The 22,462-nt window shown below is 46.6% G+C and overlaps 2 protein-coding genes across 3 annotated transcripts; one reads left to right on the forward strand and one right to left on the reverse strand.

Annotated features, from left to right (window-relative positions):
- Positions 1-1,419: 1,419 nt before the first annotated feature.
- On the forward strand, positions 1,420-13,186 carry LOC121060121 (ceramide synthase 4-like). 2 transcript variants are annotated; one of them, XM_040537600.1, is made up of 10 exons: positions 1,420-1,727; positions 4,379-4,496; positions 4,686-4,804; positions 5,297-5,354; positions 5,842-5,892; positions 6,647-6,739; positions 8,213-8,341; positions 8,642-8,748; positions 11,161-11,305; positions 11,956-13,181. In XM_040537600.1, exons 1-10 carry the CDS (start codon positions 1,561-1,563, stop codon positions 12,031-12,033), a joined length of 1,065 nt encoding a protein of 354 aa, XP_040393534.1. In that variant the 5' UTR covers positions 1,420-1,560; the 3' UTR covers positions 12,034-13,181. The 2 variants fall into 2 exon arrangements, with proteins under 2 accessions (XP_040393534.1, XP_040393535.1); XM_040537601.1 differs by lacking the exon at positions 8,642-8,748 and having other exon boundaries at positions 11,956-13,186.
- LOC121060123 (kelch-like protein 24) lies at positions 11,816-21,409 on the reverse strand. The gene is made up of 3 exons (XM_040537604.1): positions 20,108-21,409; positions 18,948-19,359; positions 11,816-14,521 (listed from the first exon to the last, which is right to left on the reverse strand). Exons 1-3 carry the CDS (start codon positions 21,084-21,086, stop codon positions 14,209-14,211), a joined length of 1,704 nt encoding a protein of 567 aa, XP_040393538.1. The 5' UTR covers positions 21,087-21,409; the 3' UTR covers positions 11,816-14,208.
- Between the last annotated feature and the right edge of the window lie 1,053 nt (positions 21,410-22,462).

Genomic DNA, 22,462 nt, shown 5'->3' on the forward strand with positions numbered 1-22,462 from the left:
TACCCAGAGCATTCAGCCATGGTAAGTCATGCCAGTAAAGAACAGCAGCTAACATGGATCTACCGACTCCAGTGACACAGGCATCTAGTACTATTTTGGATCTTGTTTTAAGAGCAGTTTGCTTCATGCCTTCCCTTCCCCTTGCACACACTCAGGAAACATGGGAGATGTGCATCCACCATGTTTTTATCATTCAGACATAAGCCCAAGGGAACCTTTACTTGGATGACTACACTTTGAACAGCATTGCTTTTCTCATTTGCACGTGTACAACAGACACAGTGCCTGCAGGTAAGGGCGTCCCTAAGAAATAGCAAGGCATTGTTCAAAAAGCCAAAGTCATGTCTAAACACGGGAAGTGGAAAGGACCTGTAACTTTGGCAGATTAATCTGAACATGCAGTAAAGCAGGCCAAGAAATACATTGAGAAACAACTTAAAAGGCAATGGCAATCTTCTCTGAAAAACACTGGAAAGACTGTAGGAATCATAAGATTATCAAGTCTGAGACAAGATCAGGCTAGAGCGAAAAAAAATAATGTGCTGCCTGCAACTTCCCTGCTCAGAAGCAGAGGGTAGCCAATACTTGCTGAGGATGTGTCTCTAGAGGATTCATCCAAAACTGATGGGTGAGAAGATGTTATATAGCAAAGTAACTGAGTAACAGCAAGCCTTCCAGCTTGGATGGTATTTGCTGAAGTGTCAAGAGGAAACTTACACAAGAAAAAGTTAAACCATGTGTTGTGGAGTGCCATTTTTTGTTGTTTCAAATCACCTTGTTATCCAAAATTTAGGGAGGTCCCAAGTGGGAATGTGAGGAGCTTCTGACATCTGTAGCTTAACATCTGTACTGGTCAGTTTGGTACAAAATATCATGAGTAAGGGAATTACAGGAAACATGTATGAACATAACATTATGGGAAAAAATCCTCATGGTTCGTGTATGAGGAAATCATGTCTTTACTGGAGTTATCCCAAAGTGTCAGTGAACACAGGCACAGGAGAAAACCTGCTGATAGTGCTTGGCTTTGCAAAGGAATTTGGAAAGATCCCTCACCAGTAATTTAAGGAAATCTACCTCAGGTTACCGTGAGAGACCAACAGATTTTTTGCAGTTACAAATTGTCAGAGAAGCCCCGTAAATGGAGAGCTGATTAATAGGTGAGGGCTTTGCAGCCTGGGAAGGAAAAGGTTGGTACGAAGAGGGGGTGAGATAGATGCCCCTGCTGTTATCGTCACTAGGAAGGGACTTCAGCTGTCTATGCAGTGAAGTATAATTGAAGATAGCCACATCACTGACACCCACTGAATTACTTTCTTGTACTAGGACATCTTACTCCACCTCTAAGCTCATGGGCAGGTCAGAACAAGTGATGTTATTTCAACTAGATTAAATTCATACTCATGGATTGGAGTGAAAGGTGTGGAGTATGCATGACGAGCTGTGGGGCTGGGTGTCCTGGAGCGCTGGAGTCGTGGCTTAGGAGTGAGTTTTACGTCTCAGCTGTATCTGCTCGCTGAGTCCCCGAGCCTCTGCTGTGCTCCCACAGTCTAGACCAGGATGGGACTGTTAGAGGAGTTCTGGCACCACAAGTACTGGCTGCCACCTGGAGCTACCTGGGAAGACATGAAGGAGTCTGCTGACATTCACTACCCAAAGCCTCAGGACCTCTTGCTCTGCATCCCTGGTGCCCTGATCCTGATCATTGTCCGATACATCTTTGAAAGGTGAGTGCAGCAAATCCAGCCCCTTCTGTGCTGGTTGTCATCAGTGTCTTGAAGGATTGCTCTGGACTTATCCTTACCCACCTCCTAACAATTACAAAGTGGACAGGGAATTCTCCCCAGGAATACTGAACCTTTCTGCTTTTGTGATTTATGGCATTTGTATGTCAGCAATTTGCCCTGCCATCTCTCATTCCCATACCCGTAGCATAACCTATACTATCGGGTGTGAAAAGACAAGTCACTCAGCTGCACCTCAGCTGTGTGTGGGAAGTCCCCCTGGAGAGACAGATTTGGGCTCTTGAGAGACCAGCTGGGAGCATGCAGCACAGGATAAGGAATTTGCTAGGTACATCAGGATTGGGAGACCCCAGATGAGCCAGGCTTCAGCCAGGTCTTAGAGGATACTCCCAAAGATGCTATGTGAGTCCCCACTCTTAGCACAGAGGAAGGACACCCATGGCTCCTTCAGCTTCTTGTAGGACCACCCTGTTCACACCACTCCTTCCCCTCACCCAGCTCTGCCCTCCTCGCTCCTCCTGGCACCAGGGGTCCCCAGTTCATGTACTACAATGCCCTAGTTTTGGGCATTCACACCCACCCAGCTGAGGGAAATGGTACTCCCAAAGGGGATCCTGCAAACTGACAGACATCTCCCAGAACCTACGTGTGGGAACAATCTAAGTCCACATGGCTGAACACAGGAGATGGATCCAGCATGGGCTTTGGGCCCCTTTTCCAGAAGGTGAGACTGACATGTGGAGAGGTCCAGCCCTCACCCAGAGGAAATCAAGGGGTTATCAGTTAAAGCAGGGCAGGTGCTGACACGGGCAGCCCTGCCAAGATGCTGCCAGCCAGGCAGAACAGGACTATGGTGTGTGTGAAGCACGAAGGCTGTGCTCAGCAAACCTGCCCTCAGCTGGAGCATGGGCCTTCTTCTGTGGCCTCGAGAAGCTGGGGGAGCTGGGGAAGCACTGTCCCACCTCTCTGGAGAGCTGGCTTTTGGCTGCTGTGTTCAGCTTTGTGAGAAGCTCTGGCAAAACGGGCTGTAGGAAGAGCCAGAGAAACACAAAGCAGTCAGACCCCAAGGAAAGCTCTGTCCTGGGGGTTATCAAAACATCTCTCTGCTACCTGCAGGCCTGCAATGGCTTAGCAAATCCCATGTATTCGTGGGTCTCAAGAAGCTTGAAGTCTGGCCAATGGCCAGCACTGGGATCCCAAATAGGGTCTCACTTCCAGGTTGACTCCATATGGGGAGTGTCTTAAGAGCTATAAGTAAAGACAATGAGAGCATAGCAACCCCCTCCCTCCTCCGCCTTGGTGTCAAGTCAATAATTATTATAATTAATTATTGCTTACTATTATTAATTATAGTATTATAGAATCATAGTGTCGTAGAATCATAGTATCATAGAATTATTTAGGTTGGAAAAGATCCTGAAGATCATCAAGTCCAACCATCCATCTAACTGCCAAGTCCACCACTAGACCTTGCCCCTAAGCGCCACATCCCCATATCTCTTAAATATGTCCAGCAATGGCAACTCCACCACCTCCACGGGCAGCCAGTTCCAATGCCTAACCACACTTTCTGTGAAGAAATTCTTCCTGATATTCAATCTAAACCTCCCCTGGTGAGACTTTAGACAATTTCCTCGTGTCCTGTCACTTGTCACCTGAGAAGAGACTGGCACACACCTCACAGCAACCTCCCTTCGGGGAGTTGTAGAAAGCCATGAGGTCTCCCCTCAGCCTCCTCTGCTCCAGACTAAATAACCCCAATTCCCTCAGCTGCTCCTCATGTCTTGTTTTCTAGTCAGCTTCATTGCTCTTCTCTGAATGCATTCTCAATATCTTGCTGTGAGGGACCCAAAACCGAACACAGCACTCAAGGTGTGGGCTCACCAGTGCCAAGTACAGGGCGAGAATCACTTGCCTAGTCCTGCTGACCACACTATTTCTGATACAGGCCATGATGCCCTTGGCCACCCGGGCACACTGCTGGCTCGTGTTCAGCGGGCTGTCAACCAGCATCCTTGTCTGCCAAGCACCTTTCCAGCCACTCTTCCCTCAGCCTATATGACTGTGTGGGGTTCTTAAGGCCCAGCTGCAACATCCAACATTTAGCCTTGTTGGATGCCATACAGTTGGATGTGGCCCATCAATCTAGACTATCCAGATGCCTCTGCAGAGCTTTCCTACCCTCAGGATCAACACTCCCACCCAAGTTGGTTTCATCTGCAAACTTACTGAGCGTGCACTCAATCCCCTCATCAAGATCATTGGTAAAAATGTTAAACAAAACTGGCATCAATACTGATTGTATTTGTTAGTGTTGTCTCCACTGCACATCCAGCATTCCTCACCATTGCCTTGGTGCCATTGTGTCTCTCTCAAAGAAGAGCATTGACCCGATAGAGGCACTAAGCTTTGTATGTGCCCCTGAAGCGGTGCTGGACCCCTGGGGTTGGGTAGGTTTGCACCCAGTGGGGCTTTGGACTTCTCTGGCAGAGTGTGTGCAGCCAGAGCAGTGCTGGACCCCTGGGGTCCATGCACAGGATACGGAGCTGGCACAATCTTGCTGTGGGCTGGCCCTGGCTCCCAGTGAGGGTGCCCACATCCTCTCTTGTCTGAACTTTCTTTTCCTCTTCTAGAACCATAGCTCTACCCCTGGGCAGGAGGCTGGGTGTAAGCAACAGACCGAGGCCCAAAGCTCAGCCCAATGCCACACTGGAAGACTTCTACAATCTGATGGGCAGGACCCCAAAGGAGGTGAGTGTCGCTTGTGTCCAAAGAGCCCAGCTAATCAATATCTTCTTTCCCTACAGATACTCCAGCCCAAGCACACCAGCCTCACAGGCAGCACAGTTACTGCTAACAGGGCAGAGGTGGCCTCTTCCACCCACATGGGGACAGAAGGCATCAGAAGGCCAAGTCCTGCTTTCCTGACCTGTTTTCTAGGGGGACCTGATCTCGCTGGCCAAGCAAAATGACCTGCCAGTCAAAAAAGTGGAGGCCTGGTTCCGGCACCGGCGGGCCCAGGACCGTCCCAAACTGATGAAGAAGTTCTGTGAGGCAAGGTAGGTGAGCCAGCTGAGGATTTTGATCATGGAAACCTCCAACAAGGACTGCATGCCATAATGCCGGCAGAGGAAGTTTTAAAATGGCCAAATTTCTTCTGACATCAGGAATTTGGGCACAGCATGGACCACAGCAGAGCCTGGGTGGGCTGTAGATACCCCATTGCCTTAACAGCACGTTCGTGCATGTGCAAACAGAGCTGAGGTACTGCAAATCTTTGTCCAAACAAGAGTAGGCTCTTCCATGGGCTCTGCAGCTGCTGTGAGAGCATCTAGGAAGACGTGATACCACATTTGTTTGTCTGCACTTCATCCTTCTCCAGCTGTTTCTGGCCTGCAGTCATTGTGCCTAAATGTGTCAGTTTAGTCACTTCCACACAGCTGGGTGCTGGATGCAGGGGCCTGGGCACAGCCTGGTAAGCTATCACAATTCTGGAGGAAGTTTTAATTCCCTGTGTTTTTGTTTGTTTGTTTTTCTTTTTTCTATTTAAGCTGGAGATTTACATTCTATTTCACATCATTCTTCTCTGGGCTGGCTCTTCTGTATGATGTAAGTATGTCATCTGGGAGACACTGTGATGTGACACCTTTCAAGAGTTCCTCATTCATGGAAAATAAGTCTGATGGTCCTCGGCCATTTCAAGGAACCTACTGACGATTTGTGGCCATGACTAGGGATTGGACCATAGTTTCAGAGCCAAATAAGGACAAATTTCAGGGATGTGGTATGGAAACATACCCAATCTAAATCCAGCAGAACAGCCCCCTTATCCAGGCACGGACCTGGCTAGGTGTCAGTGATGTGACCATGGTTTTCTTCATCCGACCCACTGTGGACTGACACCCTCAGTGGAACATCCTGTACATTCACTAACAACAAATGCATTTTGCCAACCACTTTCACAAAGTTCAAAGGCAGATTGGCTCTACCACAGGCACACTGACATCATGTGTTTACTTAATAAAGTACTCTTTCATGTTGCCATTATATGTTGATATGGCTATGGGATCTTAATTGCCGCTATCTCTTTGCACAGAAGCCTTGGTTTTGGGACCACACCGTGTGCTGGCTGAGCTTTCCACAGCAGGTGAGCTGCACGTATGTGGTATAATTCAGATTGGAAGGGGGCTCAGGAGGTTTCTTGTCCAACCTCCTGCTCACAGCAGTTAGCTGTGAGCCCAGATGAGGTTGCACAGGTCTTTTCCAGTCCTTGAAAACCTTCAAGAATGGAAACTGCAGAACCTCTCTGGGCAACCTATTCCACTGTTTGACTCTCGTGATGAAAAAGGTTCTCCTAATATTCACCTCCTGGTTCCAAGTATGCCCACTGTCTCTCATCCTCCCACCATGCACCATGTGAACAGCCTGACGGCCTCCTTGACCACCTCCTCATAGGTGGTCCATATGAAGGAGCAGCAGGAGATTCTCTCTGCCCTGAACAGTCCCCTCTTCTCAAAGAGTTTCTCTGTAATACAAGCCTGGCTGGAAGCTGCTCCAGGTGTGTGGCCCTGAAAGCGACCTGGCAGTCAGGACATCCCTTGAACTCTTAAACAGGAAGGGAAATGAAAGGAGACGAGAGGAGTCCAACCCACCGTAGAGGGAAGAAGATCTCAGCTCCTCTCAGTCCCTCTGAGAGTCTGGGGCTTGTCCTGGCTTTGGAGCAGACTGCCAGCACACCAGCAAATGGTTCAGTTACAAAGGACAGGAAAATTTAGACATGACCAAGCCCTGCTGACCCAGTTGCAGTTTTCATGACTGCGTTTTGCCTGGGAAGAGATTTGCCCTCTCCCGCTCCGCATGGCTAAGCAAGGGTGTTACACTGCCTTTCGCTTGTTTTGCAGCCTCTCCTGCCTGCACTGGGCTGGTTCTACCTGTTGGAGCTCTCTTTCTACTGCTCACTGGTTGCCACCCTGCCTTTTGATGTGAAGAGGAAGGTGAGTGACAGCGGCACAGCAGCAACCCACTGGCTTGGTCAGCCTCCACCATGAGGCTCCCCCCTCCCACTGTCAGCACCCCAGGGACTCACAGAGCTCTGCCAGGCCTGTGAATAGGCCAAGGCAGGCAAGGCCCCAGGCCACGTACACTCCCTGCAGCTCCTGTATCCCACCTGTGAATCTCATGCTGGGCCCTGCTCTAGTGGGGGGCCTGCGAGGCCAGAGGAGTGCTGCTGGATGACAGTCCCTGTGCCTGGCCAAGGGACACCAAGAAACAGTCACTAGGTGGACATGGTAGCGTGGCCCTTCCCTGCCTTGCTCCAAAGTGCGGCCTGAACCAGAGGACTCTGTCCTGAAGGACAGACCAGGAGCTCTTGTGATGAGGGTCCTGTTGATGCTTGCACAGTGCTCACCTTCTAGGCCCCATGGACCCAACACCCACCTTTGCCCTCATCTGTGTGCCTTGTTCTGTAGTATCAACTGTGCAGAGCTGTGGCTCAACCTCGGCTTCATCTGATTGATGATTGTTCAATTTGGTGATCATGTCTCACTTCAGTGACTTACTGCTGTGCCCCAGAAATGGACTTTACCCAGCTCTCACAAAGCATATCCCAGGTCCCAGAAGACCTGGAGAAGACCTATTAAAATTGTCAACCATACAATAGTGTTTGCAAATAGGTCAGTTATTGGAAACCTGCAATGCTTCCCAGAAGCAGCAGGAAGCCACCGTCTGGCAGTGATCGTCCCTGGGCCAGAGCCAGAGCTTGGCTTCCCAAGACCTTCACAGAGCACTCAGGGTTCATATTTTTGTACCCTAAGGCATTGTCTTTGCACGTATAGGCTTGACTATGCAGGCGTGAACCACCCTGCAAGGTTCTCTATTTAGATAACGCATGTGAGAAGGCAAATTCCCCATCTGCAGAGTCTCCAGCCCACCTCCATGGGTCCCTCTTCATGGGCAGCACTGGCAGGTTGGAGCGCTGCCTCCAATATGACTAATGGGTAGGTCCTGCCCCAGGACAAGGGTAGTTTACTGTCGTCACAAAAAACTTTTTCAGTCATAGAATCATAGACTCACAGAATCGTTTAGGTTGGAAAAGACCTCTAAGATCATCTAGTCCAACCTCTAACCTAGCAGATAACCCAGATGGAATAGTCCACAACACAAGGGAGGAGTCTAGGAGGAAAATACAGGAGGATGTTAAGAGAGGAACTTTGTAAGGAAAGCTTGATTCGTGGTAAAAACAGAAAACCTGTCTTCTAGCACACTTGCACCTATGTGTACCTCACTGGTATTTATCTGCATTTCTGGGTGTAAAGTTTTTCATTTGTCTTGGCTTTATACATAACACCAGAGAACTGTAGCACAGTGGGGAGCACTACTGTTTGCCACGTCCTAGATGCAGCAGCATCTTTGAACAGGTGCTGCCAGGTCAAGGTCAATGACTGACACAACCTCTCTTCTTGTGCCAGGACTTCAAGGAACAGATCATCCACCACATCGCCACCATCACCCTGATCTTTGTCTCCTACTGTGCCAACCTTATACGGTTTGGGATGATAGTCATGCTGGTCCATGATGCCTCTGATTATATTTTAGAGGTGAGTTACCGTCGCATAGAAATGCTCATCTATTCTCTTGTCTGTGAGCAACTGTGCTGACCCTTGCAGATGCAGTCACTTACACAGGTAGGCCGCATGTATACCCTCGTGCCAATGCATTTAGGAAGTATCAGATTTATTGCTCTTGGGGAAAAGTAAATGAGTACACAGGGCTCGGACAATCTCCAACAAGTCCAGTAACCCTTGCAGGACATGGGAAACCCCTGAAGCCTCTCAGGAGAGTGGTAATAGAAGAAGAACACAGCCCCATGGTATAAATGGCAATATGTCTCTCTACAGCTGGCCAAGATGCTCCATTACATGAAATGGAAGTGGGTCTGTGAAGCAGTGTTTGTTGTTTTTGCTGTGGTGTTCATCAGTTCCCGGCTTGTCATTTTCCCGTTAATGTGAGTTACGTTTTAATGTTCTCTAACCATGGGTGTCATGGACTATTTGTACTTCTGGAGAAATGTCCCTCCATGGTGAGGGGAGGAAAGGCAGGGAACAGGACACTGCAGGTAAACTCAAAGATGAATCCAGACAGAACTGAGGAACCCCAGAAAAAGCCAGGGTTTTTACCTATAAATTAATCTGGAGTCACAGTCTCTGCCTCTCCATTTCCAGGCTCTCACTGTCTCCTAGGCAGGAACTGTCTCTCATCTGGAGCTGTCTCTCTTGCTGGGATAAGATGTTTACATGCACCTACAGCAACTGACAATTCATGAGCTATCATAGCACTGGGAATTTTTTATGACTACCTTTCTCCATCCTTGTAAGGTCACTCCCACCACAGTCTGAGGGTAATTGTTCATCTCCTCTAATCCTGCTCAAGACCTGGTGTGACTCTTCCAGCAAGTAGGAAGTGGCCTCCTTCTGTTGCAAACACTGGTTCATGCAAGAGAAGGAAGGTACAAATTATGCTGGTTAGAATTTCCCAAGAATTTCTTTACAGACTAAGAAAGTCCTGCCTAAAGCATTATTAAGATAAAACTAACATATGAAAAAAAAAATAGTAGGAATTTAAGGTGACCCTGTATCTATTTGAAATAAAATAGGAAAGTGATGAGTTCAACCTAAGGATTCAGGAGGTCGGACACCGGACGTGCTGGGAGTGTAAGAGCAGCAGTATCTCCAGAAGTCACAGACACCAGTCTTGGAGGATGGTGTTTGCCTGTACACATCTGACCACACTCCCACACTCTAACTATGCTGAAATTGTTTCCCCTTCTTTACCCTTTCCAAATTGTCTAGAAAAGCTGATCTCACTTACCTTCCCAAAAATTCATTCCACAATACATGCATTATATATAGTCTAAGGTTTCGGTTTTCTTCAAAAACCAAACACTTTTCTTAATATGCCTAGAAGGAGTGGGACATGTTACATATGCATAAGGACAAGTCTACATTGCTGTCCTCTGTTCCTGCCCTGGCTCCGTACCAGCACTGACTATGCTGAGTTTTGAACGTTGGTCCTGCTTCCCTTTAAGTCTGGATGCCTGTGAAGCTGACTTTGCATGACAAATCCCCGACTCTCTGGCAGTGAAACAGCTCCCTCAAAGGGAAAAGCAATAAAAGTTTGAGGCAACTTTCCTGAGAAAGAAGCTCGAATAACACTGATTTCAGTTGTCTACAAAAAGTCAAACAAGTCCCAGTAACGTGCTGTATTGTAATGGAAGAACAAAGCAGATGGATGTTCTGGGTCAGACCAAGGGTCCGTCAAGGTCAGACCCTGTTTCCAACAGCAGCAAGAAGCAGATGTTTAGGGAGGAGCATAAAGGCAGAGCAGACACAGATGTTATATCCACCGAATGTTTCCCAGCTTATAACATCTTAGATTTCATGTCGTAGATACTTGCAGAGGAGTGCACATGCCAGTGTTTGTTATTTCTCTCCTGCACCAAATTCTGTTCTATTCTGTCTGATTTCCATTTCCAAACCAGGTATTTATAAACATTGATAAGATCCCCTCTCAGTCTTTTCTCAAGGCTGAACAGACCCAGGTCTCCCAGCCTTTCCTCACAGGGAAGATGCTCCAGGCCCTGTATCATCTTTGTGGCCCTCTGCTGGACTTTTTCCAGGAGATCCCTGTCCTTTTTGTGCCAGGGAGCCCAGAACTGGACACAGAATTCCAAATATTTTCCTCCCAGTCTCTCTGACTACTACATTCACAGAAAAGCTTTTAAAGCCAGTATTACAATGACAGTAAGTTGCCCTTGGCCTCGCCCCATGATGGAGGCACTGCTTTGACCTCCCAGTGCTGCCCATGAAGAGGGACCCATGGAAGTGGGCTGGAGATTCTGCAGGTGAGGAGCATGACTTCTCGCAGAGAGAGCTTCATGTGAACAGAGGGCCTTGCAGGGTGGTTCATGTCTGCATGGTCAAGCCTGTATGTGTAAAAGCAATGCCTTGGGGTACAAAAATATGAACCCTGAATGCTCTGTGGAGGTCTTGGGAAGCCAAGTTCTGGCTCTGGCCCAGGGAGGATCGCTGCCAGATGGTGGCTTCCTGTTGCTTCTGGGAAGAATTGCAGATATGCTTTGCAAACAGACCTATTTGCAAACACTATTGTGTGGTTGGCAATTTCAGTAGGTCTTCTCCAGGTCTTCTGGGACCTGGGATATGTTTTGTGAAAGATGGGTGAAGTCCATTTCTGGGACAGAGCAAGAAGTCATTGAAGTGAAGTCATTGCTTAGGACTAGCACAGACTGGTTCTTCCCAGGGAACCCATGAGCCAAGTATTTGCCCAGAAAGTCTCTTGACCCTTGTAATTGTGAAGACATGCAAACTCTAATTTGTCTCTCCCTCTCTCTTTCCCACAGCACATACTATTACTTTGTGACAAAATTTCAGATGTTCCTCCTAAGCTGTCTGATAAATGCTTTCCTGATGATCCTGCAGTTGTTGCACATTTTTTGGTCCTATCTAATCCTCCAGATGGTCTTTGGTGTCATCCTCCACGGTGCGGTATGAAAAATCTTTTTCTCCTCTGTGCCAGCATTACTCATGAGCAACCCTGAGATCCAGAGTGATTCCTGTATGCCTGCAGGAAGGGGTGGGAGAAATGGGACTACCCAAAAAAACAGCCCAAGAGCTTCTGAAGGCACATGGTGAGAGTTGTACAGATACCTTTGTTTATGGGATGTCATTAAAATTCAGTTTTCAGTGCACAAGAAGTAGCCATGACTATCTCCTTCCCAAATAACCAACTGCCCTCACCACAGGGCAGCAGTAGACTGAACAAATATATATTGACTTTCAGAGCTTCAACGATAAAAAATAGACAGGAATATATGCAGAATAACTACATGTAAAATAAACACTAAGTTTTTTTCAGAAGGTCACATTACAAGAATATTATAAGGATCACCAAAAAAAAAAAAAAAAACATATTCAAAAGTCAGGAAAACACATAACCAACTCCAGGTAGTTTTAGTCAATCTCCCAAATTCAGGGACAATTACCACACTGGTTTCAAGGATATGATCTCAGCTATTGTTTTTATTTTACCTCTCAGGTTAACATACCAGTGCTCTGAATGAAAGCAAGACCAGTCCCCTTTAATGCAGCAAGACATAGGTTTTGCAGCCTGTTTAAATCATCTTTCTCTCCTACAGAAAAGAAAAGATGCAAGAAGTGACACTGAGGAAAGCGACAGGAGTGAAGCAGAAGATCTGGCAAAGAGCAAAGAGTAATGTGGGTCTCATTGCAAAATACCAAGAGCTAGACAGACTCTTAAAAGCAGGAAGGATGAACAGGACCACAAGGGAGAGGCCAGACAGGCTCACAGAACCCTTTGCAGCGTTATAGCTGAGGCATCATCCAACATCTAGACAAAAGAAAATTTCATCATAGAGTTTCCAGGCAACAAATAACTTTAGGAGATGTTTTCTTCACCTGTCTTGTTGGGAACATCATTTTACTACTACTCTATCCAGAAGAAAAATGGTCAATCAGCCACAGTCTCACTAAAAACAGGCTAAGAGGGGTTAAACAATCTGCTGAAGTTATAACACTTAGCTGTGGTTATCTCAAAACTTTCCGAAAGGTTCGTAAAGTAATAAATTACAACTGCTGAACATTTATCTGAACCACAATTTCAGAATATACTGGCAGTCAGTGCTAGCCACCTTATGAAAAAAGTTGCATGTAAAAAAACACTTGCTTCAACTGCCAAATAAGCTTCCAGTTGTATAGTCTAAAATTGTCAGATTTTGGGGCAAGGATAGACCGTTTCCACATATAAAGCCTGGCCAAGTGAGACAAGCTGTGTTTGCTGTATGAATTATACAAAATAGCTCACGCGTCTAAAAGGTTTTGCTAACTGAATGTGTACTTAGAGAAAATGGTCCTAAAATTGAAAGCAACTGAAATTCTTCTGAAGGCACACTTTTCTACTAGTCTAAATGGAAGCTTTCCATAGGGATGTATTAGTGTTGTTGAGGTTTCATTTTTAAAATCTGAAAATAAATGTTACAATGCTAACATATTAATGGGATATTTTAAGGGTTTTCTCTGTTTTGGATGACTATTCACTTTGTAATATATTGTATCTGACATCATGTTCAGAATTTACTGTATAACATTGGATTTAAAGTTTATGTAGAAAAGAATTATTACACCTAAACAAGCCCATTTTACCTTAATGTTGCATGATGCAGATTTTTTTTATCATCATTTTTTGGAATATCAGTAATATCAGCTCTTGTGTCAATCAGCAGATCTTTGAAACCTGCTGGAGATCTGATATCACTGATAATTCAAAGGCTCAAAAATTACAGAGGGCCAATAAATCATCATATACATTTGTCTACAAACAATATATAGAAACCTACAAATGCTGTCTTTAAAGCTGTTTTCTACACAGGCTTTGAATATGTTTCCAAGGGGTCTGATATATTTTGCGCAAACATTAAGGAAAATTAAACAATTTTAGAGAACTGCAAAGAGGTGGGGAATGAAGGATGGTGTCCTTAGAACACTTTATTGTTAAGAACCATGGTCCACCTCCCAGATCTGACCCATCAAAGAAAAATATAAATAACTCAGGAAAGATGTGTGAGAGAAAGGCAGAAGGAACTAACACCAACATGCCCCTGTCCTGCTGTTTCCTACAGCAGTCCTAAATCCTTAGTCCTGCCCATCAAACCCTCTTCTTCAAAAGCAATCCTTAATTAAGGGTATATGCAGGTCATGCTCCTTGCACCCTCCTTTCGGTGCTTTAGGATGGAGATGGTGTTTTTATTTTTGGTCTGTAGAGCAAAGGGGACTAAGGAGACTGAAGCAGGACTTTTAAGTGCCCCAGTTGGCCAGTGGCCAACCTGCTGTGGTGCTCTCTATGCTGGACTAAAGGTAATTTTCACCATACTAACATAACATTGGAGGCTTATTTCAGGCTAAAATGACACTGATACTTGATAAGGCTTGACTTCAGCGATGTTTTTGTTTTTCTTTTAAATCCGTCCTGCAGCAGTAAGAGCCCATACAGTCTGCTGAAGATTCCCTCGACACACATTTATTACTTTACTCCTACAGGTGATTTTTTTTTTTTTTTTGGTTGGTTGGTTGGTTTTTTTGTATCTGATGTTTTTTTTGTATCTGATGTTGTAACATCAACACTGAGGCATTTGTGTACTCTTACCAACACTGACCACTATTTCCAGTAATGACCTGCAAACCACATGTAGTCGCAAAGGTTTCACCGGCTTTTACTTCAAGATATTTGCCAAGTAGAAACCAGAAAAGCTAGGAATTATACAGATCTATTTTTAAAATTTTAAAAATTTCACAAATCAAATTTGATACAGTGCAGTTCCCATCATCTGTAAAGCACGACTTTTTCTTTATGATTATGTTGGATCTGGTATCACTCATGCCCATGTATCAAACCTTCGCACAGAGACACAGCCACGAATAGGAAGGGGGCAAGGCAGTTTGTTCTCTATGACCTGGCACATATCAACATAGGGATCAAAGAGGACTACAATGGGGAGGGCACTGTTCCCCTTTCTCTGTCCAAGGAGATAAATTTGTCCATTAACAGTGCTGCATCCCATGAAGAACTTCTTGGTCAAGCATTCCTCATCCACATGAGTCCATTCATCTGTTTCCACATCAAATCGAAAAGCTCCCCCTCCTATGGTGTATAGAGCACCATTCAGTGATGTGATGCAGAGGTCATACCTGAGAGGGAATCACAGAATCACAGAAAAATTAAAGTTGGAAAAGACCTCCAAGACCATCTGGTCAAACCATTCCCCTACCACCAATGTCACCCACTAAACCATGTCCCTGCGCACCAAGTCCAACCTTTCCTTGAACACCCCCAGGGACGGTGACTTGACCACTTCCCTGGGCAAACCGTTCCAATGCCTGACCACTCTTTCTGAGAAGAAATGTCTCCTAATTGTTTAAATTGTTGAAGAGTAGTGCTCTTTGTTCAATTCTTTGTTTTAATTGTTGAAGAGTAGGGGCATGATGTTTCCATTTTTCCACTCACCAGGGACATTGCCTGAATGCCAGGACTTTTCTACTCAGACGGAGAGAGGCTTGGCAACTCCATCAGCCAGTTCCCTCAGGACCCTGAGATTCATGTCATCAAGTCCCATAGACTTGTACCTGTTTAGATTCATCAGGTGGTGTTGAACCTGCTGTTCACTTACAGTGGGTGGGACTTTGATCCCCCAGCCTCCATCTATGGGTTCAGGGAAATGAAAGACTTGGGAAGCCCATCTACCAGTGCAGACAGAGGCAAAGAAGTTGTTGAGTACCTCAGCCTTCTCCATGTCGGTCATTACCAATTACTCAGATACAGAAACTCACTCCTAATATAAGAAATTAGCCACCTATAATCGCTCACACACTATTTTCACCCCTCAGTCTATTTTCACAAATGTTAAAGGTGCATGGTGGCCCTCGGGGACTCCTCCTGTCACCCCAGCGCAGCAGCCCGAAGGAAGCTGGGTCCTCTCTTGTGCTATTCTTCGAGGCTCTGCGCAGAAGGGATGCCACCTCTCGCACAAGGGCTGGGGGATGGGAAAGAAGCACTCACACAACCCCTGAGAATTGGCAAGAGTTGTTTATTGCCTGGACATCTTGCAGGCAAGCCTGCGGGATGTCCGTGGTGTTTGGTGGCTCCAAGCTAATGCTTGGGACGGAGCCTGAGTGTCCTGGTTTCAGGTAGGACAGAGTTAATTTTCCTCCTAGTAGCTGGCAGGGTGCTATGTTTTGGATTAGAATGAGAAGAGCGCTGATAACATGCTGATGTTTTAATTGTTGTAGAGCAGTGCTTACACCAAGCCAAGGACTTTTCAGCTTCTCGCTCTGTCCTGCTAGCGAGCAGGCTAGGGATGCAGCAGGAGCTGGGAGGGGACAGACCCAGGACAGCTGACCCAAACTGGCCAAAGGGGTATTCCATACCATCTGACGTCATGCTGAACAATATATAGGGGTGGCTAGCCGGGGGGGGGGGCCGGCTGCTCGGGGATAGGCTGGGCATCGGTCAACGGGTGGTGAGCAATTGCATTGTGCATCACTTATTTCGTACGCATTATTACTATTAATACTATTATTATTATTATTATTATTATTGTTATTATTTTCCCTGTCTTAATAAACTGTCTTTATCTCAACTCACAGACTTCACTTTCCCGTTTCTCTCCCCCATCCCGGAGAGGGGTGGGGAGGGTGAGCGAACGGCTGTGTGGTGTTTGGCTGCCAGCCAGGCTAAACCACAACACTGAGCAACGAGTAGGGAGCTGGGTGGGCACTCCTGTGCCGCTCTTGGATGGAAGAGAGCAACGACATGCTGCGGTAGTCCCACGTCTGTTCTGGTGGAGGTGGATCCACTTCCATTTGTTCTTCCACATCTTCTGGTGGATTCGTCTCCATGAGCTCCACAGTGCTTGGCAGAAGGATAAGCCAGTCTTTGCCTGGGACTGCCCAAATGGGATGCCTTCTATTCGGAATGTTTTCCGGCCAGGGTGCTGAACCAGGAGGTCATCCAGTTCCGCTCCCAGGACCCATGCCACTGTTGGTTTGATTTTCACGCATGGGTTCGAGGCTGCCATCTGTTTTATGGCCATGCCTGGGTCCCACGCTCCGTTCTGTACCATGGGTATGCCTCTGCCCCCCACAACTGTCTGTCTGATGCTCCTGACTTTGCCCCACACCACCGTTACACCTATGGGAAGGCCCAGGCCCCCTGTTGCTGGGTGTTTGAGGGGGCGGCCTGTTCCCCGCGTCGTTGCGGTACCTGTGGTACTGCTTATGTGTGTCTGTGGGCTGGGCGCCAGAGGTGTCTTGAGCACTGATGTCTCTTGTGCTATCCCTCCGCCCACGACACGTCTCCTTCATGTTAACTGCATTCCTTCTTGGCGCTTCTTTGGACGGCATCGCTGTCCTTGCATACCAAGGAGGGCCGCTTCTCGCCTTTCTGCTTCTAGTCGTCTTCCTGCCGCTTACGCCGGCTGTCAGAGGAGCTAGTCGCTGAGCGAGTGGTGGGCCAGCTGCAGGGGGCCTGTTTTATAGGGTCCACAGCAAAGGCGGGACAGCAGTGGCCACTGTGACCTCAGCAAGCCTCTGTGATGGAATGGCCCATGCGTGCCCAAAGGCGGCTGTGTTGGGAGCGGCCAGGGAGATGCCCTTACGTGAAAGAAGGAGGAGGGTTGGGGGGGGCTGAGGGCCCCTTTTCTGGGGCTGGCTCCCCTGGGCCACAACGGCTGCCCTCCACCTCCCATCCTGTGCCCTGGGTTTATTTTTAACACTGGTTTTTATGTAATTTCATTCTATTCTTTACAGAAAAGAACAGAAGCAAGGTGTATCTTCAGCCCTAATGCCCATGTGCGCTTTGTGCTCTGAGTGAAGGATTTCTTCCTCACATAACATCTAACCTAAATCTCCTCTCCATTTGTTCAAAGCCATTACTCCTTGTCCCCTCGCTACGCTCCCTGCTAGAGCCCATCTCCAGCTTTCTTTCTTCTGAACTTGGGGTTGCTCAGAGGCTCTAGAGGTCTAGGGACTCGAGACCTCTTCCCAAATAATCAGTATCCACAGTACACAGCATTAGCTTTAGCTATCCCCTGCCCCAGTCTCCCCATCTCCAGTGACAGCAGGAATGCTACCTGCTTGTGTTCACTCAGGTTGCAAAGATGTGAAGTGCTCCTACTCCTGCTCAAAAGCACAGCCGCTGTCCTATGACTATGAATCATCATTACCACAATTACCAGCAAGCAAGAAATCAACATTTTATACTAAGCCTCGTGTCAGCGAACAGCATTATCAGGGAAGCTTGCACAATTAAACCATAATTCAGTGGATGAATGTTAAGTACTTTACAGATGAGCAAATTAAGAAAGCATTAGCCACAGGATTTGAGGAAGAGGTGATGATGGTGCCAGCTAGTGACCAGTGAAGTCCTGTGTGTGCTCCCACTGCTCAGGAGGGTCCCAGGCAGCCACCAGGCAGCTGCAGAGGAGCCAGGAGCCACCTCCTCCCCTGGATAATTCTCAAGATGTGGAGGAGGAAGTAGAGACTAAGAGGGGGAGACTTAAAGTCAGAGGCGCTGCAGATAACGCAGGATTATGTTGGCTGAGAAAGTGTCTTTATTCCTGCTCCAGCATGCAAAATGTTTGCAGTGCTGGGTCTGGACAAAACAACCAGAGCAGCACCAGCTACAGATGGGTCCCAGAAAAGCACCCCAGGCTACCAAGAGATGCCATGGTTCACTCAGCTACGTACCCACTTAGACCTGACTGAGAAAAAAACCACTCCTGATTGCTTTGCTGCAAGCTGCTAGGACAGAAATAGTTCCGTATCTTGCCAATAAATCCCTACCACCAGACTGATGGACAGTGGACAACTCCAGCAGTCTTCCATTGAAATGGAATTACTTGAGGACATGAAAAGACTGGAAATGGGTGTTGTGGGAACATCCATCTCCTGTCCCATGTGCTGACGCAGGGGAAGGAGGGAGGACGGGGACAGTTTGCTTACTTGGGATGTAACGGAGAGCTCAGCTCTTACACACTTGTGGCTGCATCAGCCCTTTTCCATAGATTCCCCCAGAGCTCAGGGATGGGAACCGGTCATCTCCTGGCAGCCAAAGCAGCGAAGGATGCCACTGGCGTCAGGAAGCTCTGGCTCAAGCTTTATATATTTCAGATACGGGTGGCTTTAAGCTGTTTTCCACAGTCTGTGGATTGTTTCTCTTGCTCAAATAATTTAGCATTAACCTGAGGCTGTGGGCTCAATCCTTGCTGTCAAAACCCAGTGTGTAGCTTTGCATGCAGCTCCTGTGGGTATGGGGGAATACAGCGTGAATCTCTCTGACTCCTTCAAAGTCTAGCAGAGCTGCTTCATGTTTGTAGAAATCAACATAAATAAAAATAAATCTGACAGGCTTTAGTCTACATTTCTCCAGTATATCCTCCTCTGCGCTGGATTTACCATCTTATAACCCTCCACTGACTCCTTTCCAGGTTCTTTGCATCTCTCTTGTACTGGAATCCCAAAACTAGCCGCTGTTCCAGGTGGTCTCATTGGTGCAGAGGGGAACAAAAATGCCCCTCTCTCTCGAGCATCTCTCCTCATCAGGTCCCAGATTTCTTACCTTGGAAGTGGGGAAAATGAGATGACATCCCAGCTGTCCGTCTCTGTGTTCAGCCTTTGCACTCCACCATAGACATGTCCATTTTCATCCAGGCCACAGACCACATAGATCCTGGTCCCCACACTGACTGCATCTCCTCTCTCCACAGGTTGAACCATAGGACTCATGCTTTCCCACTGTGGGTCCACCAAAGCCATGCGCTCCACTGTTGCGATTATCCCTTCATCTGTGCTCCCTCCAAGTACATACAGGTAGAGCCCTGCTCCTACCGCACAATGGCTATTGCGAGACTTCTTCATGGCAGGCCCTTCCAGCCAGCTATTACTCAAACAATTGTAGATCAGCACCCAATCCACACTATACCACACAAACTCATCCCGGAAATATCCTCCTGTCACAAAAAGGAAGTTCCCTGGAAAGACAGCAGAGAAAAGGATCAGTTACACAAAGGCTGAAAAATGGTCCTGAGGGCTTTCTTTTTATTTTTTTTTTCCTCTGAGCTCTACCAGTATACTGCAGGATGAGCAAAGAAAATGACTGCTCTTTGTATTAATTGGCAATATTTGATTCCTCATCTGCCCAGATATGCTGGGCCTACAGGATGAAGCAACTCTTTCCAAGTTGGCTCCCACTCTTGAACAGAACCATGAAAGCACTGGCAGAAAAGAACCTCTGGGAATCTCACATCCAACCTTCCACTTGAAACGGGACTATCGCCAACACTGAGTAAGGGAAGTCATGGTTTTTGAGCTGTCTTGAAAGTCTCCATGGATGAAGACATCACAACGTTCACAGATAAATTTATCTTAAAGGCAACTATAAAAACTATAAAGGCAGTCACCACCTGTCAAAACCAAGGCCAAAAAAAAATGCTTAAAGTGATTAGACTCACTCCAGATAAAGCTAATGTGAGGAGTCCAATACTTTTATTGTTCCTGCTATAAGAAAAAAGAATTCAGCCTTGCCTAACATTCTTCCAGGGCTATGGAAAACAAGGCCATTCTCTGAACACAAGTGAGTTTTTTAGCAATGCTATATTTTATAGGAAAGGCAGCTGAATTTGCTGCATTTGAGTCTCTGAACCTCAGCTTTTCTTTGCATTTGCTCAGTCCCACTTGTTGGCACTTGAGTCCCAGCTGAGATACAGGTCTGCAAGTTACCTACTGCTGCCACTGCATATTGCGTGAGGTTTCTGCGCTGCAATGGAGAACAAGCCTGCCAGGTCCCTGTTTTAGGTTGAAACAGAAATAATTCTTGCTGTTCGTTGTCATGCTTTCCTCCCAGGACGTATAAGGTGTCATAGCTCCGACCAGCATTAGGACACAGCTTCATATTTTGCCAGCTGGGTGGAGGACAGCTGTCTAACTTCCTTATTAGTCTGGAGAAGGTATCTGTCTGTCCATGGCGCTTGCTGCGTTTCACCAAGACATCGAGGAAGGACAAACTCAGAAAAGTGACCCTGACTTGGCCCACCAAATCCAAAAAGTCTTCCTCCCTCGTTGCTGGGTCCTCCATTATCCACCTCATAATACTGTCAAAAACCACATCTTCTCGAGGAACAAATAGCTCATCACTTTTTAGGAAGTGCATCAACATTTCTTTGGGTAGAGCCTTAAATTCTTCCTGACACATCACATCCCCCCAGTGGGTGAGAGCCACATTCATAGCAGATGCATGCAGCTCTACAAAGGCAAATTGCTGTGAGTAGGTCATCAGGCCCAGGCAGTTGGAAACATGCAGCTCCCTCTCCAGAAATTTCTCACACAACAGTTTCACCCTGTCAAACTGAAAAAAATCAGCTGTTTCCAGTAAGCTGATCACATTTTCTTGACCTATAAGCACTTGGGCTGTGCGAGTAAACTCAAGAAGTGCCTGAAAAGGCGCTGCATCGATCCCTCTGATCACTATATGTTGTTCAGTGCTCTCTCTTGCACCCCCAAAAAACATCGCTTCAAAGTAACGGCTGTGTAGTGAAAGTGCCCTTCGGCTGACCTGAAAGAGTCTCTCTCCGACCTCAAGAACTGTGTCTGCAACCGTTTCTGCCTGAGGTCCCAGCTCTTCCGCTTCTTGTGCAGACTCCATGTCTGTTGACTGCCAAGCAGTTAAAATTAACTCCGTCCTTACGCAGTCTTTACTCATGTGAGGTCTCTGGAAACGTTATCCACCCAGCTCTAGGATAAATACAAGATAAGCCAGCCTTGGCCTAAAAATAGAACATGCTTTCCATCCTCCTGCTTTGCTCTTCACCCTTTCCCGCTGCTTTCAGAGCAGCAATAGCAGGAAAGCTGTTTAACTACAAAGCTGTAGATTTAAATGGCACCCACCTTAGCTAGGCAACACCAAAGTCAACTGGGGGAGCTGTTCTCTAAGCAAAAAGCCTAGACTAGGAGGAGGATGGAGGTAAAACAACCAAAACCTTCTTAAGCACTGACTACACCTAAGGAAGTTATAGATTAACATTGAACCTGCTGGGAAAAAAAAATATATATATATATATAATACTTTTTTTTTCCCCTGAAAAACAAAAACTTAAGCTTTTTTAAGACTTTCCAAGAAAAACAACTTTCCCCAAAGCTAGATCCTTCACCAATTTAACTTGATATCAAATTCCAAATTGCTTGCAGTATTTGTTAAATATTTAGCTTTAAGCTTTAATAAGACATGGGGGGAAGGAATGAGCCCCCACGCAAATACCAAAGGCAGCCACATACCTAGCCAGCCTCAAACTCAATGCACTAAATCAGCAGTCAGCATGAGCAACACATCACTCACTGATTTCACACTGTGGATTTCCCAAAGCATTTAGACCAAGCTGTTAAGTGGAGGGATTTGCACAATGACTTTGAACTAGGGCTACTTACGCTAGTGGTTTTCAACAAAGAGAAGAGCGTTCCATGGATCTAGTACACTTATTTGTCTCTGCAGGTAAGCAGAGGGAAGTGCCGATCTCTCCTCCCTGGTAACCAGTGATAGAACAAGGGAATGGCACAAAGCTGCACCAGGGGAGGCTCAGACTGGATATAAGAAAAAAATTCTTTACTGTGAGGGTGGTCAAACACCAAAATAGGCTTCCTTAGAGAAACTGGTGATGGCCCATGCCTGTCAGCTTTCAAGAGGCACTTGGACAATGCCCTCAATATGCTTTAACTTTTGGTTAGCCCTGAAGAGGTCAGGCAGTTGGACTAGATGACCTTTGAATGTTCCTTCCAACTGAACTATTCTAAGTTTTGCAGCATTACAAAAATAAGTTGGAAGGAGCATGACTCTATTGACAGCTATGGAAAACACTCGAATTAACCCCTAGGAACTGAAAAATCCAGAAAATCCACTCATTTACACAGGGTCATATGTCACACAAGACAAATGGTCCCTACTGTCATAGCTCCCTGGACAAGTCTGATATACTGAACTTGAATTGACCTACTTCAAATTCCCAGTCATTTTAGAGTTGACCCAGGAAAAGCCATGAACAGGTTGCTGTTGCCAAAATGAACAGCCAATACAGCCTGTCCTTG

This window comes from Cygnus olor, chromosome 26 (genome assembly GCF_009769625.2).
Source record: "Cygnus olor isolate bCygOlo1 chromosome 26, bCygOlo1.pri.v2, whole genome shotgun sequence".
In the NCBI taxonomy this organism is placed as follows: Eukaryota; Metazoa; Chordata; class Aves; order Anseriformes; family Anatidae; genus Cygnus; species Cygnus olor.